At 44.2% G+C, this 16138-nt stretch overlaps 1 protein-coding gene across 3 annotated transcripts in view; it reads left to right on the top strand.

The window, feature by feature from the left end:
- LOC126188035 (tyrosine-protein phosphatase non-receptor type 23-like) overlaps positions 1-16138 on the top strand; it is a 185776-nt gene that overhangs the window by 61783 nt on the left and 107855 nt on the right. For all 3 annotated transcript variants that reach the window (XM_049929461.1, XM_049929460.1, XM_049929462.1), the window contains exon 5: positions 12161-12273. In XM_049929461.1, the coding sequence (XP_049785418.1) occupies positions 12161-12273 (113 nt within the window). The remainder of the gene's footprint in view (positions 1-12160; positions 12274-16138) is intronic.

The raw sequence follows: 16138 nt of genomic DNA, 5'->3' as shown, positions 1-16138 counted from the left end.
GGATCTGTACCAGGTCGGATTGAAGGAAGACATCTAAGCAATTCAGAGGCGGGCTGCTAGATTTGTTACTGGTAGGTTCAAACAATACGTAAGTGTTACAGAGATGCTTCGGGGACTCAAATGGGAATCTCTGGAAGGAAGGCAACAGTCTTTGCGAAAAACATAATTGAGAAAATTTAGAGAACTGGCATTTGAAGCTGATTGCTGAACAATTCTACTGCTGCCAACATACATTGTGCGTAAGGGTGACGAAGGTAAGATATGTGAAATTAGGGCTCATATGAAGGCCTACAGACAGTCGTTTTTCCCTTGCTCTGTTTGCAAGTAGAAAAGTGCTTGAAATGACAAGTAGTAGGGAAGGCACAGGATACTCTCCATCACCCACTGTACGGTGACTTACAGAGTATCTATGTATATATAGTTACATTGACATCCGACCATTCCTCATGGGTGCCTTACTTCTTTTGTCAGGCAATCTATTATCATGCAGCTGTGCCAGTCCATATTGAGGCATTGGCACACATTGCTACAATTTGTTAAAATGACTACATGGGTATATGAAGCTCTGATAAAATAAAAAACACCAAAAAAATGCAGTCAGCTTAATAACAGGTGATACGTTGCTTCTGCAAGGAAGAAAACTAAGAGCTTTTATTTTAGTCATTATTGAGGAGGATATATGCAATGTGAGGAGAAATATTGAATGAAAAGTGAGTAATTTTGAACAGAAAAAATTAAAAGATAATTGATGGAATGAAGAAATAGCAAAGGAAGATTTTAAGACAATGGAGGTGCAGTATTGGCCACCATCTGGTCAGCCACACCTTAAAACATGCAACCGCAGTCACACCATGTTTCCTACAGCCACCACTGCGGCATGAGAGCACTGCCACCATGCTTACGCTCTACCAATAAAGTCCAAGCATCCCCTCTCCAGAGCTCCTCAAGTTGAAACATCAATGCACAGAGCCCATTTTGTGTGTTTGCCATTTAGTATCATTTACGGACTTTCACACCAGTCAGAGCTCGTCATGTGTGGAATTGTCATTATATTGAAAAAGACTGAATTGTAAACTTTTGTATCTGTATATATAGTATTTAAACATTCAGATTTACTGTTAGCAATTGACTCTGCAATTACAACAAATTAAGTTATGTATTACTTCCACTATTTTATATTATATGTAGAATAACTTAATATCTAAATTCTCTTTCATGGAGTGCATCTGTTTCTTGCCCATATATCCACTAAAGAACCACAAAGTCTGCAAAGGAAATTTACAGGAGCGAAAAAAGGAAGAAAACATAAATACAGGACGTAAGTTGTAGTGTTGGGACAGTGGTGAAACTGGATAGACACAAAGAAAGAAATTGCAGAGAGGCATAGTAAAAGAAAGAGCTAAAGAATAAAGTAGATAGTTGTGTTTTAGCTGAACCAGGATGGCTGCATTTAGTTGTTAAGTCTTCATCTATAGGACTCTAGGCAATATCAGTTTGAGGGATCCTTTGTGAAATTTAGTGCCCTGTCCAAAGTAAGGCTAGAGAAATACGTAATTTTATCATTTTGTTCTGTTGTGTGTCCCAGAAATTGTAATATCGAAGTCAGTATATGCAGGGTGTTCCATTTATCTGATGACCACCTGTGCACGCACTAGATGCCGGGCAGCGAGTACTCTGTTGCACGGCGATCAGATGCCATGTTGCCCATCTATTGCAGCATTACAACATGACTACATTTGAAATATAAGCAAATAAATTGTGTACTCACCCATGTCACACAAGGAGCTGCTGGAAATGCCTGCCATTATTTTCCACACTTTTCTGACATCTACTCAAGAAATTATCAATCACACCGTGTAATTCTCTCTGAGATATTGAATTAAGTGATTCACGAATATTTTTCATCCTTAAGTTCCTCTATTGTGTGAGGATTTGTTTTGTATACTTTCTCCTTCCATGCACATCTTGCTGACCAGATATTGTTACTAATCACTCTTTCATTGAACACATTGAGAATTGCGTGCGAAGAAACATTTTCCATATGAGCCCTTTCCAAATCCTGTGAAAAAATGCGAAGCTTCATTATCTTTCTCTCAGTTCATTAAAAAATGGTCGCAAAATGTTCTGCACATATCTTTCACTTGTAACTGTGTCATTAATAACATTGAGCCTATTATCCTGCCACCACTAACTGCATACCACACCCCTATTTACTGATTATGGAGGGGTTCCTCATGAAGCACAGCAGGTCTATCTGCACTCCAATGTCGACAGTTTTGGGAATCAACATATCCATGTAAATGGAACCAAGCCTCGTCTTAAAACAGAATGAGGTAAGCATCCATTTCACCGTCCCACAGTTGTTTGAAAGCCCATTTGCAAAACTTAAGCCTGTGCACAGGAACACCAGGTCAAAGTTCTTGTACTACTCATACTTTATAGAGTCTTAGCCCAAGCAGTTTAGCACCTCTTTGTACAGAGCTGCACAGTATTTGTGGTTGCTGTGAAAGACATCCAGGAAGAGACTTTTTAGGGGACTTTTCCATGCTCAGGATGTATACGACCCGGGACAACCAAGAGATCCTGGAAAAACCCGGGAATTTTTTCATCCGAAAGAAAACTGGGAAAAACCCGGGAATTTTTCATTGTTTTAGTTTTCAGTTAAATTTTTGTGATTTTGACTGGTAAGAACCAATACTCTAACAAAGGATATTATTGTATCCTGCTACTGCAGCAACAAAACATGAACGGGAAGGGGGGGGGGGGGGGGGGGGGGGGAGGCGAAAATAAAAAAACTTAAGTTGCAAAGGAAATGTGCCGTATACAATAACAAAACAGTGCTCATACAAGCGTCTGCCAACAGTAAAGTGTGTCAAAGGCTTTAGGAACACTATGCAATGCTTTATAACAACAAATTGCCTCTGATGAGCGTGACATGACAACTGTTTAAATTAGATTGGTTTGAGCAGTTGCGGGCGGGCTCTTGTGCATGCACAGTTGAGTTGCGTATGAGTAGTATCTTCTCCTGCTTCTGGTTACGGAAGTGTGGCTGAGCGCCACTACTTAATATTGCCCCTGTTCGGAAATATTGTAGATCCGGGGCTGATACACAGAGCAATCAGAGTTGTGGTGGGGAGGTGTGTCGTCTACACGTGAACTGTGTTTACGTTCAGTGATTTTGTTGTTTCCTCTTCGTTTACTGCTCTCACTTTAATGATAACAAAATGGATTTTTGTGGCTGGGAGCTATCAAATGAATTAAAACACTTTCGCATAATTATGGCAGGCTAAAATCTGTTAATAGTTTCAGATTTTATTTCCAACTTTGGCAGTCAAACATTAATCGCCTTACAGAACAATGAAGTTATTTTTGCCGGTTTGCTAAAGAGATTTGGCTTTTATCAATCCTTTCTACTGAGGCAGTCAATTTATTTGAAACGAAGTGTTTGATTTCACACTATTGGCTAGTTTCAACTGTTCCCTGCATTTCAAATGCACATATGGCATTGAGGGAGAAGTTTGGGTTGGTTACACCAAACAACACCCATTTAGCATAGTTCGTTTATTCACCTAAACACATGCAAGGCTCACAAAGAACTGAACATGGCGGAACAGTCCAAAGACAATGCTCAGAGTCCAAAGACGAACGCATATTGATGCTGGTGTCGACCTCATTAGCACCACATAGCGCCCCCCCCCCCCCCCCCCCCCACTCCGCAGTATGGAGTACTCTTGAGAGGTCGGGAGAGGGGGGGGGGGGTGACTAAGGGGTCGGCTGGAGTGGTCCACAGGAGCCGGACCAAGGTCAGCTCGATAGCGTCATTGGGGAACTGGCTTTGTGGGTAGATGTTGTGAAGGAAGGTTCGGCCACTGAACCTGGAAGTCGTTGAAGCGAGCTGGGCGTTGTACTGGGTGTGCTGGTCGTGCAGCGACAGGTAGGTCGGCAGGTTGTGGGTGGAACGGAGCGATGACGACGATGTCTCCGGTGGGCGTGGCGAAATACACGAAGCATGTCCAGGTCGACATCGGGCGGGAGGGGAACACATTCCACCAGGTGGCAGGGAATGGTGGAGGCTGTGTCATGAGCACAGGATGAAGAGAAACAGACAACGAACAGTGTTTATTCGTGCAGTATTATTGAGAGGTTTGTGGATTATGTCCGGGGGGACAGGCACAAACACCTCGAGCAAGGGCACGTTCAAGATGGGGGGGGGTGTGAGAGACCTCGACAGGGCGAGGCAGGTGACGGTGGAGAGGTCGGAGGGACCAGCGAAGGGCCCGGCGGCGAGGGCATGATCGTAGGTAAGCTTGACGTGGGGAGCATGTGGTCACTCAACAGAGTTCGTGAGACCGGAGTAGAGGGCGAGGTTGGAGGAGAGCTCGATGATTGGAACTGGAAGTCACTCGACGGAGTGTGTGAGACCAGCGTAGAGGGCGAGGTCGGAGGAGAGCTCGACGATTGGAGATGGAAGGTACTCGATCGAGTGTGTAAGTCCGACATGGAGGTAGTGGTCAGAGCGACATGAGCCATGACAGTGAGTGGCGTGGTCGTGGCCTGAGGGGAGTAGAAGGCGGCTCGACATGAGCAGGCTTAAGTCTGTTGAGAGAGACTGTAACAGCTGAATCTTTCATCTGGATGTCATAGGTGTTGGCTGAGTGCCGGAGAACTCAGCACGGGCCATTATACGTAGGTTGGAGGGAAGCACGGACAGTGTCATCTCGGAGCATGATGTACTCGCAATTGTCCAGAGATTTCGGGACGTGAACCTTAGGGCGGGAATGACTGGTGGGCGGAGGGATATGGAGGTTGATGAAGTGGCGTCTGACGCGGTCCACGAAGGAAGGTAAGTCAGACTGAGGGAGAGAAGCAGAAGGGCTCACAAGTTTGCCAGGGAGGACAATGTTCTGGCCATATACGAACTCTGCTATTGTGCCTTTGAGGTCTTCCTCATAGATCGCACGAATGCCGAGTAGCTCTGCTACGAGGCAGGCGGACGCTCAAACACTGGGGTGGGCTAAATTATGCAATGCGTTGAAGACAGCTCAATGGAGCGTGGTTGGGATGAGGGGCATAACGTCCCCGTACTGTCGTCGCACCAGATCTCACCAGAAATGCCAGGGAAGGTGTTGCGGACGAAGTGTAGTGAAGAAATAGAGTCTGAAATCAGGTTTTGTGTTTCCTCGTCAACAGGTTGGAGGTTAGGCAGTTCAGAGAGGTCTAACAGCGAATGGACAGCGTCGACTTGTGAAAGGAAATCAGCAACTATATTGTCAGCATCCTTTATGTGTCTGGCATCAGTGGTGAACTGAGATATGAAGTCCATGTATCTGAAGCGGCGAGGAGGGCGGTCAGCTGGCGGGTCTGTAATGGCCGCAGCCAGGGGTTTGTGGTCTGTTAAAACATAGAAAGGGCGTCCTTCAACGTCAGTCTTAAAATGCTTAATCATTTCGTAGACCGCGCGCAACTCCCTGTCAAACACAGAATATTTCCATTGTGCATAGGTGAGCTTGTGCGAGAAGAACTGCAGAGGCAAAGTTTGGCCATCGATTGTCTGGCTAAGGACAGCGCCGATGGCAGTATCGCTCGCATCTGTGGTGATGAAAAGCTGTGCATTGGGATGAGGATGCTTGATGGTGCAGGCCTTGGCAAGAAGATTTTTGAGGGCAATGAAAGAGTCAGTCATAGCAGGGGTCCATGGAATAGGCCGAGATCCAGAAGTGTTGGTGCCTGCCAAGGCATCCATCAGTGGAGCCTGAATCTCCGCAGCCCGAGGTAGACGTCGGCGATAATAATTAACCGTCCCCAGAAAACACCAGAGCTCTTGGAATGACGAGGTCTGGGTGGGTTTAGTATTGTTTGTACTTTCTCAGCAGGCGATGAAATGCCGTCAGCAGAGACCCGAAAACCAAGAATAGTGACAGCTGGTTGATGTAGCTGCAATTTGTCCTGGTTGGTCTCGATGCCTGCTGTCACGAGAGTGTTCATAACAGTTTGCACATGTCGAATGTTGTCCTCGACAGAGGAGCTGAACACAAGAATGTCATCAAGATATGCAGAGCAAAATTTTAGGTCGAATAGCACCTCGTTGATGAAGCATTGCCAGGTCTGGATTGTGTTTTTCAGACCGAAGGGCATGAATCGAAACTGAAATAACCCCAATTGGGGTGGTGATTGCTGTCTTCTTGATGTCTTCAGGTGCCATGGGGATCTGGTGGTAGGCCCGTTTGCAATCAGTGACAGAGAACGTGGTCGCACCTGTGAGGGAACTGGTGAAGTCGGCAATGTTGGGTATGGGGTAGGTGTCCATGATTGTTCGTGCGTTTAGTCGACAGTAGTCTCCACACATGCGCCAGGACCCATCTTTCATGGGGTGTCATATGTATGGGCATAGACCAGCTACTGGCAGAGGGTTCAATGACGCCGGAGCTTAGTAGTTCAGAAATCTGATTTTTAAGGTCGGAGGGGCTCTCGGGACAAAGTTGACGTGGTTTGTTGGAGATCGGGAGACCCGGCGTGAGGCAAAGCCTGTGAACCGTGCCGTTGGTGACGACGGAAATGTTGCTGGTGGCACGGGAGCCGGTTTGTTTACAATTTGTGGTGGGCGGGGCAGGCGAGGCGTAGTCGTGGTGTTCGGAGCCACTCGGCGGATCCGACGGGAGCGGAGGCGGCGAAGTGTCCCAGGAGTCAACGTGGCAAGATGGCTACCGGCCCAAAGCAGTGGCACCGTGGTCGGGTGAGCTCGGTAGAGTTCGTGAGCCGTTAGTGAGTCCATTGTCCGAGGGTGCGGCCTGTGGCAGCACGGTCTTGGGCGAAACACTTGGCGCGAGTTCACTGTTTGTGTTGTCAGTGGCAGTCGCACGGCAGCACGCAGGAGCCGAAGTTGCATAGTTTGAGAGTGCTGTGCGCAAGGGGCGGGGTAGGAGCCGTCAGTTCTGGAACACGTGACGCTCATCGCGCATGCGCACTTGTGTCTGGCCGAGTGTCAAATGCTGCCGTGTTAGGGGTGTGTGGCCCTGCGGAACTGTCAGTACACGTTATGGCAGTCTTGATAGCACAGTTTTGAGGGGTAGTGGGAGGTAAACATACTGAGGCTCGATTGTTGGGATTGCAAGCAGATTCGGCGCACTTACTGACCTTGCTTTGTCCTTGCTGGAGTGTCTGTAATGCCTTTGCTGCATCGGAGAGCTGGAGCAGTGTTTCGTGGAGCCGGAGGGAGAGCTCGAAGTTTTCCTTGTGTAGGCGAGCGACGTGTTCAAACTCGACTAGGCACTTGTGCGTGGTTTCTTGCAATGTCGTCGACAGAGACGAGCATGTACGGATGAGATGAGCCCGGACCGATGTTTCGCATGGGGGGGGTGTTTGCTCGACGCGACGGAGCACAGGGGAAGTGAGTCTCTTGGACGGATGATGAAACACGGTGTTTCGCACTAGCTCCGGTGAAAGTTTGTGGTGTCGCAAGAAGTCAATGCCTTGTATAGGTTTGTCAGTTTCGCGCACTAAAAAAGTCCACTCGAGTTTGCAGTTTGCATAGAGAGAGATGACTTGGGAAGTTGAACCCAACCATTGTAGTTTAGTTGAATTCATGGCTTGCAGTGAAGTATGATGAAGGCGGATGTTAGACGACACTAAGGACGTAGGCAGAACATCGGTGCCTGTTTCCACTAGGAAAAGGTATCTCGGCAAAATGTCTTTAATGTGAAGTCGATCGCAATTATCTGGTCGTTCCCAGACAGAATGGAGCACTGGGGGGTGCCTGTCATGTTGTGCGCAGGAGGCAGCACCCGGACCTACCTGCGATTGGCGTTTGGGAAGTAGCAGGGTGGTCTGCAGTTCCATGCCGCCTCACGAAACCGTGTGTGGAAGTAACATTACGGGTAGTGCGGTTGCATTTCCTGCGGAAAGTTCGTTGCCAGTGGCAGTGGCCGAGGTTCGGTGGCCGCAGCAGGTTTGGTTGAAGGAGGGGGGTGCCGGTGGCGTCCCAGTTGCTTGTTTACTGCTTCGCGGAACAGTCAGCACAGTACGGCCCTGCCAGTGTCCGGCTGCAGGGCGATGAGCCTGAACCTGAGACTTGTTAGGTAGGCAGTGGCTGGCGAAATAGAGCAGTGATGCATCGTGTAGCTTGTCAGCGATTGTCATTCTATGCTCGATAGGTTCAGGAGACCTTTGAGCCAGAGCAAAGCAGATGTTCCAATAGTTTGTCTGACCAGATGGCGAGGAGAGCTGTGTCAGAGGATAGATTGGCGCTGACCAGGCCACATAGCCTTCTCCAGAGCTGGGAAGGTTTGTCGTTGCCTAGTTCCTCGATGTGAAGCACTTGCTGTATTGCTACCTCAGTTGAGCGTGCAAGCAGACGGAGAACTGTCTTTTTGGCTAGAGTGTACTGGGTAGATGAGTCCGGGGTGTCGACCAGGTCAGCAATCAAGTCCTTCTGGTCGTGCAGGTGGGTGATGAAGCACAGAAACTGGTTGATACGTCGAGTTTGTAATGGTTGAACACTTCGTCCACAATTTTGAACCAGGTTGTTGCTCTGTCAGGATTAAACGGCGGCAGCGTCGGTAAGTGTTGTAGAATGTTCGGAAGAACAGGTTGAGTTGAGTTCATCGGGGCACTGCCTGAATCGAGCTGTTGTTGCTGTAGTATTCCAGGAGAGTGTGCCTCCAGTGGATGAGGCAACGACAGCTGTTCGGGTCGTAGCGTGAAGGTGACACGTTGTGGTTGAGCACGATTCGTCGCAACGCGGAAGTCCGACGCGGGTGAGACACTGTAATGTGTCAGTTGTGGTTGCGGAAGCTCAACACATTTCGGGTGTGTTTGGATTGATGTGTTGCGGAAGACCGATGGGGATGAGGCACCGAGATGTGCCGAGAACAGTAGCAGAAGCTCGACTGGAGCCGGCGCGGGGGCGACAGGTGAGAAGAAGTTCATAGTTTGAGAAAGCATGTTAGTCCGCGAAAAGCTCGATGTATGACCAAAGCCGGGGCCACCTGTGTTGCAGAGAGGCTGCGGAGGTGTGGGCTGTCCAGAAGCACAGTGTGGGAAATGATGTCGAACATGGGACGGGGTGTGTGAAAATTCACTGTTCATAGTCACTCCACTCAAAACAGTGTGCAGATAAGGTGAATGTTGTGGCACAAAACACCGAGGCATAGCGGTGGGATGAAGGTGGGGGTCAGGCGCAGATAACAAGTAATTGTTCCTGTTGCAGGACGAGGTATCAAAGTAGGAAGGCATGCACTGATGCTGAACCGAGGCAGGCACGGGCGTGGTCAGATGCTGAGGAAGTTGACCTGTGGACGAAGCAGTTCCGACCACATGGCAGGTATCTGCGTAGTACTGCACGGATTTCGGCATGGCAAATCGTTGTCCTGGCGGTAGTAGGTTGTCTGACGAAGCATTTGCAGAAATCGGCATTGGTCCCGCACTGCACGGAGATCCATAAGAGGTAACTGCACAGTCGATGAGGGAGGGCACATGTGGCGGGAACAAAGACGTTTGATAGCCGGAGTTATGCGCACTCCTAACCTCACTTACTGTTGCAGGCTCGAAAACGTCTGGCGAAATCGACAGAATCATCTAGTGTGAGGCATCATGTTGCATTCCTGGTGGGTGTACATCGCCCGCAACACAATGCATGTCGATCACAAAATCCGGCGTTAGGCGCTGGGCCGAAGTCATTGTTCGAATGCTGTGTCGATGTAATACACACAAAAATAACCGATGCAGAGGTCGGCAAAAACGGAAGACATTATAACTCGGGGTCACCAGTGAGGGAGAAGTTCGGGTTGGTTACACCAAACAACACCTATTTAGCAGTAGTTCATTTATTCACCTAAACACATGCAAGGCTCACAAAGAACTGAACATGGCGGAACAGCCCAAAGACAATGCTCAGAGGCCAAAGACGAACGCATATCAATGCTGGTGTCAATCTCATCGGCACCATAGCATTATGCTATAATAAAGAACCGAACATGAGTACTGGTACTCCAAGAAAATTTACATATGGATGTGCATTTTAAGTCGAATTATGCATTTTAGTATGGTTCTCAAAATCCTGGCACTCTTGAAGTATCCTTTGATGTCTTGTTTCTTTTATGACATAATGTAAGATCTTTTAATGTTTTACACGTACAAACATACGGGCTTCCTGCGTCATCGTAGCTGTGCAAGCGTTGTGATGCCAGTTATCTGGCGCTTTCTTGCAGCTGCTGAAACGAACCTATTTCTAACAGGTTGCGGGAAAATATTGCGAATAGTGGTTTGAAAAGTGTTACATTCAAAGCAGATTTCCTTTTACGCAAGATGAACTATGTGCGAGAATATACGATGAATTTCTTAAATCACAAAGCGTTTGACTCTCATTTCAAAAACAACTCTTTGAGGATGACCATTTAGAAGAATTTCGAGCCCAGAAGATGAGACGTTTGTGTCATTATTAAAAATTTTACTGGCACATTTTTGTGATGTATCTTAAAGTGTAACACGCCCAAAAAAGATCAACATTATATGTGGAAGCTTAGCTTCTCTTCCAATTTATTAATCTTAGTGACCAATATTATATGTGAATGCTATGTATATTAATTTAAGCCATTAACTTTTTTTATTCGTGTATTCACACTAATTAGGAGTGATCTTGCTATTGGCTGACTACATCACATGTCCTATTGCTGTCATCAGCTGGCGAGATGACGTGAATGAGCTATGACACTTACAAAAGCGCATCGCAATCTCGATTTCAATGCTTCGGAAAGTGGCATGCGTTGTTTGGTAGAATTCAAATTTATACCTTCGTAATACGAAAATATGCAGTGTACATGTTGCTGCACATCAAAGGTCTTTCAAAACGTGTATTTCCCCCTGAGTTTCATTTTCTAAAGTGCCAGGAAATTCTACATCTGTATATAAAACCATAAACATTCAAAGGATTGATGACTTTTACAGTGCCGAGGAAGAGTATACTGTCACTTAACACGGAAAAAGTGTATTTTCACCTGGGAGAAAGTGTATTTTTAACAGGGAAATCCGGGAAAAATGCGGGAATTTTATTTCCTTGTCCACATATACACCCTGAGGCTGTATGCAATGTCATCGAGACAAGCTTTTGTGAGCACTGTACGTTGTCATTTAAGCATCTTGTCTTGAGCACTTCCTGTTTCACAAAATTTATTCACTAATTTGTGAATTGCATCATGACTCAGAACTCAAACACCTGGAAACTTCTGTTCAAACAGCCTCTGAACAGTATGAGCTGACTCCGTAAGCACACACGAATCGTAAATAAACACTTGTTGTGGCTCTTGCCATTGTTGCGTTCACGAACTTCACTGTTACATGCGTGATACCTGTTTCATTGCTCGAATGTCGCTGACCAACAGGGTGCATTTGTCTGTAAGGCCTTCAGGCTAAACCACACAAAAAAAGGGAGTGTGGCCCTGTGGGATCCATTCAATCAGCAGGCGCAACTTCTGTGGCCGGCTTGCAATTCCACAGGCAGGTGGTCATCATATAAATGGAGTGGAATACCCTGTAAATGCTGTATGTCTGAAACATTGTGTGTGTGTGTTCCAGAATGAAACTGAATGAACAGACAAATTTTGATGTATAGTATAAGGAAACAGTGGCAACCATTAACATACATTAAGCGAACGTTGAACCATTAACATACATTAAGCGAACGTTGAAACCAAAATGTATACTTACGCTATTCTCATATTCAGTTTTGTTATTTTTACTGGCTATTGAACTGACTTTGTCAGGTGTGCAAACTGGTTTTAACAAGGTGTTTTCAGCCCACAGAGGGGTTTTGTCATCTTTACAACTAATTGCTCTCAACAAATCAACAAATTTCCATTTGATTTCTACAATTTCTGTATTATGTCGATGTTTGTATTTACCTCTCTCACAATCCCATTCTAATTTGTTCTACAGTAGAATTTTGATTCACAGGGAAACACAGTTTCATTTTGTTCTGTTTTTTATTTTTCCGTTATGACTTTCGGATCCTTGGACTTGTCTTAAATTAATCCTTCTCCCAGCTGCCTCACCCCCCACCCCCCATTTTCCCTCTGCCGCTCAAGGCTGCTAGCCATTTTTGCCTTCTCTTTCTAGTGATCTGTTTCTTTTAATAATAAAACTTACAGCTATATTTCAATTTTTTCAGCAAAAGTGGCTGTTCAGATAGTAGATTATTACAGCTCAGCCCTCAACACACTTGAACAAGGAGGTGCAGATGACTGTTCCATTGCAGAAACCGTAGGATCAAAAATATATAAGGTTTGTATTTAGTATGCAAGTTCACTTCAAGAAAGATTGTGTTGCCCTTGTAAATAAATTTGCAAAAATGAAACATGTACCAGAAAATGAAGAAGAAATCTTCATTGATGAATGCAATAAAAGCTAAATCTTTGGTTTACGAAAAGTCCCAGACACAGTAGAAGCCATGATTGTTTGAAGTGGCATCATCTTAAAAGAAATTTGAGAGGTTAATAATCACAAAACAATAGAAAGGTAGTTGCTTTTGAACTCTTGTCCGTCCTCAAGACGTGGAGATACGAATGTACACATGAACTTTGTACCATGCTATTGCAAGTATTTTTGTGTCTGTGTATTTCAAATTTTCTTCTCTGAAGAACAGGAGTTCAAAATGTTCTCTGCTTTTCATGTACATATTGACTGCCGAATATTTTCTCATGAAAGTCAATGAATTCATATCTGTTCAATGATTGTTAAGTTCTCCAGATTTTAAAACTGAAAGCAGCAGTCTCAGGTATCTTTTCCCTCATGATCGTTGTGCATTCTGCCATCCTCCTCTTACCTCTCAGTGCTAATTGTCAATTGAATGCTGTTTGTTGTTATTGTTTGAGCCCACTTTCTGGTTACTTACAACCCTGCTATATTATTATGAAACAGGCTTTTTCTTTGTTTGACTTCGTGGCTGCACGAAAAAGTATCAGATCATAATACTAAGGTCTTTGTGTGATGTCTGCATTTCAACATGGTTTACTGGATCAGCCGCTCACCTTAGCCACCACTATTATGGTGGTGATGTTGTTACTGTTGTACAGATGTGTGTCTAACATATGGGTGTTAAATAAGGAGTGGAAGTGACTTGTTATCTGGAATAAAGTCTGAGAAACTTTTTAAATCAGTGTTGAGTCTGTTATATTTACTGCTACAACTCGCTGGATAAACAGGTAAGACCCATAGTAGATGCTGAGCAATGCCTTGCTATTCACTAACAGCTCACTGATTACTGACTTCATCCCATAACTAGCTGATTACTCAGCATTTTCCAGTTCCTCTCCCTCCCCCCCCCCTCCCCTCCCCCTACATCATATATCAGTAAAAGGAAAGAAATTCATGTATCATGTAAAAACAACAATAGTTTATTCACAAGTATTAAAAGTGTAGATACTGTCGAGGCTGACATTCATACTCCTAATTTTCAGTTATTCTTATCTCAGATCATTCCTACCCTTACTCCCACTGAAACTTTAGAGGTGACATGTCATCAGATCTCATTCCAATCAGCCTAACAACCCAAAACTTTTAGTGTTGAACCCTTTAGACAGCAGTATTGATTTTTGAGGTTGGCAACGAATGAAGTGTACTGTTAGGCTGAAAAGTGGTCCCATTTCTGCTGATTCAGCACTAGGCAGCCGAGAGAATAACATATTGTTGTTATTCAGTTTGCTTAAAGCTGTAAGAGTGGTAAATTGCAACAGTTGACAATGGATGCAAATCACAGTTGTGAATTTGTTTAGAAAGGCAGAGTTCACAATTGGTTCATCTAGAAAATACAACACTAATTTTGAGTCACTGGCTATTCTTGAAGCAAAAGTCACGAACAAATATACAGCAGGAAGAAAATTTGATATCCCAAAGTGAATATTTGTTGGTGGCATCGGATGAAGAATAAATTCAAGTTCCACACATCAATATTTCAGGAGACCAAATCAAGAAAGGTTTCACAGATTGGAGCAGCAAGTTTTTCAGTATCTGTGAGATAAATGTAATTTAGACTTCTGATTATGCAAGAAATTGTCCAGCTGAAGGCAATAGAAATAAAGAGGAATTTTCCAACTGCATATGTCGTGGAATTCAAAGCTAGTATGCATTCACTGATATGAAACAATTTCTAAATTTGATAGTCAGAATATGTAAAAAATACACTTTCTCGGGGAGCATTGTCAAAAGAAAGTAGTTGCCTTATATTTAGTGTCATATTGTAGTTGGGTGAATGTGGTAACAAGTGCAGGAGGAGGAGGACGACGACGACGATCTGTGGACTGACAGTTTTACTGTTAGAGCAATAGAAAGTGGTAAATACAGTTAAAAATCCTATTACCTTTTGCATAGGCACAAATGATCTTATGAATGCAAAATTTCTATTCTTACCTCGAATGAGGGTTTACCAGATATCAGTCATTGGTAGCAAATAAATGCATTAATGCAAATTTCTCATACCAGTACTTTAACTGTCATCTGGGCATTTTGCAAATAGTTGCCTTAGCTGTAAACTTATTTGAGCATGCTTCCAGACCTGACTCAAACTTTCATTGTTAGTTATATTTCCCTCAGCAATTACCACTCACTCGCTGTAGTGACCCAGTGAAGTGGTGCAAGGGTTAGCACACTGGACTCGCATTCGGGAGAACGATGGTTCAGACCTGCGTCCAGCCATCTTGATTTAGGTTTCTCGTGATTTCCCTAAATCACTTAAGGCAAATGCCGGGATGGTTCCTGTGAAAGGGCACAGCCGACTTCCCTCCCTAATCTGATGGGACCGAAATGGGACCGATGACCTCACTGTTTGGTCCCCTCCCTGAAATCGACCAATCAACCACTGTAGTAGTTCTCCACAGGGTATGTGGGACTGCAGCTGCAGGAGAACAGATTTGGTGGAAGCCTTTGGCTTACCCTGATACAAGGGATCTATATTTCTAATTCAAGTAAACTCGCTGAAATGAAATGAATGGAGGCAGTGGGAATGAAATCATTGAAGATGCTGTGATATGAAATAATGACATCAAAAAATGTTCAGATGTGCTGAATCTCCTATGTAATGAATATGTTGTGACAACTGATATTTAAGGAAATAGGAGGGAACATAAGTGATAATGAATGTTTGAATCAGGCCTGAATGGATGCCCAGATAGTGTAACAATTAAGGGGACTACTCACAAAAAGGAAGAAAACAGAATTTGATTTCTGGTCTGGCATAAACTTCTATTAATCACAGTGTGTTCACCACTTCCAAATAGTTTTCGCTATTACTTCATATCAGTAGAGTGTCATCGATTTCATGCATGTTACCTTATTTAATTACAACAGATTAATAATGAGGACATTGGTTACACTGTTTTATTATGCTATAAGTGTTCACTGTAGCTGTGTTGTATTAACTACACATTTTTTGGAGTACATAGTGTTACTTGATAGATGTTGTTCAGTTTTTATTTTGAAGATAACTCTGAAACAAGAAGCAAACAGTGCCCACATTCTTTTATAATGGAAAGAACAAACAAAATCTAAGAGGGTGGTTGTCACTGCCATCTGGTTGATAATGCCAGAAACACACAGAATTTTGTGAAATGAAAAGTCAGCTAGATATAAATTAAGTTACAGTATGTTCCTAATATGTCTACTGTATCATTGATACCATAAAGAATCATGCTTGCAAACAATTTCACTGTACCAAGTCTATTACAGAATCAGTACTTACATAATGCGAAATGACATCTTTAGGTGAGTATATGTGAACATACCTGTCGTGTATATTCCCTTAGTCTTGTTTGCTTTATTTGTTGATGGATCTGAATATCATTTCGTGCAACAAAATCCCATAAAAATGACATTTATTCAAAACTTTGATGCCATCTCGGTGAATGAAATTATGTCAGCAATTGATCAGTTTCACTGTGTGCTGATGTATGGTTGTGTTCTACATAATACTTGGCAGGGGAGGTATGGCACATTAAAATAAATTGTTTGCACTGATACACCATGAGAATTCTTGAATTGTGTGGCATCAGATAAAAGAACATGATGTTTAGTTGGTATATAACTTTTTCTTATATTTCACATACTTGTTTCAACACATAGCGAACATGCTGAGTCGCAGATAGGCACAACAAAA

This window comes from Schistocerca cancellata, chromosome 5 (assembly GCF_023864275.1).
Source record: "Schistocerca cancellata isolate TAMUIC-IGC-003103 chromosome 5, iqSchCanc2.1, whole genome shotgun sequence".
Classification (NCBI taxonomy): Eukaryota; Metazoa; Arthropoda; class Insecta; order Orthoptera; family Acrididae; genus Schistocerca; species Schistocerca cancellata.
The sequence above is the reverse complement of the archived record's forward strand: the minus strand, read 5'-3'. Positions and strand labels throughout refer to the sequence as shown.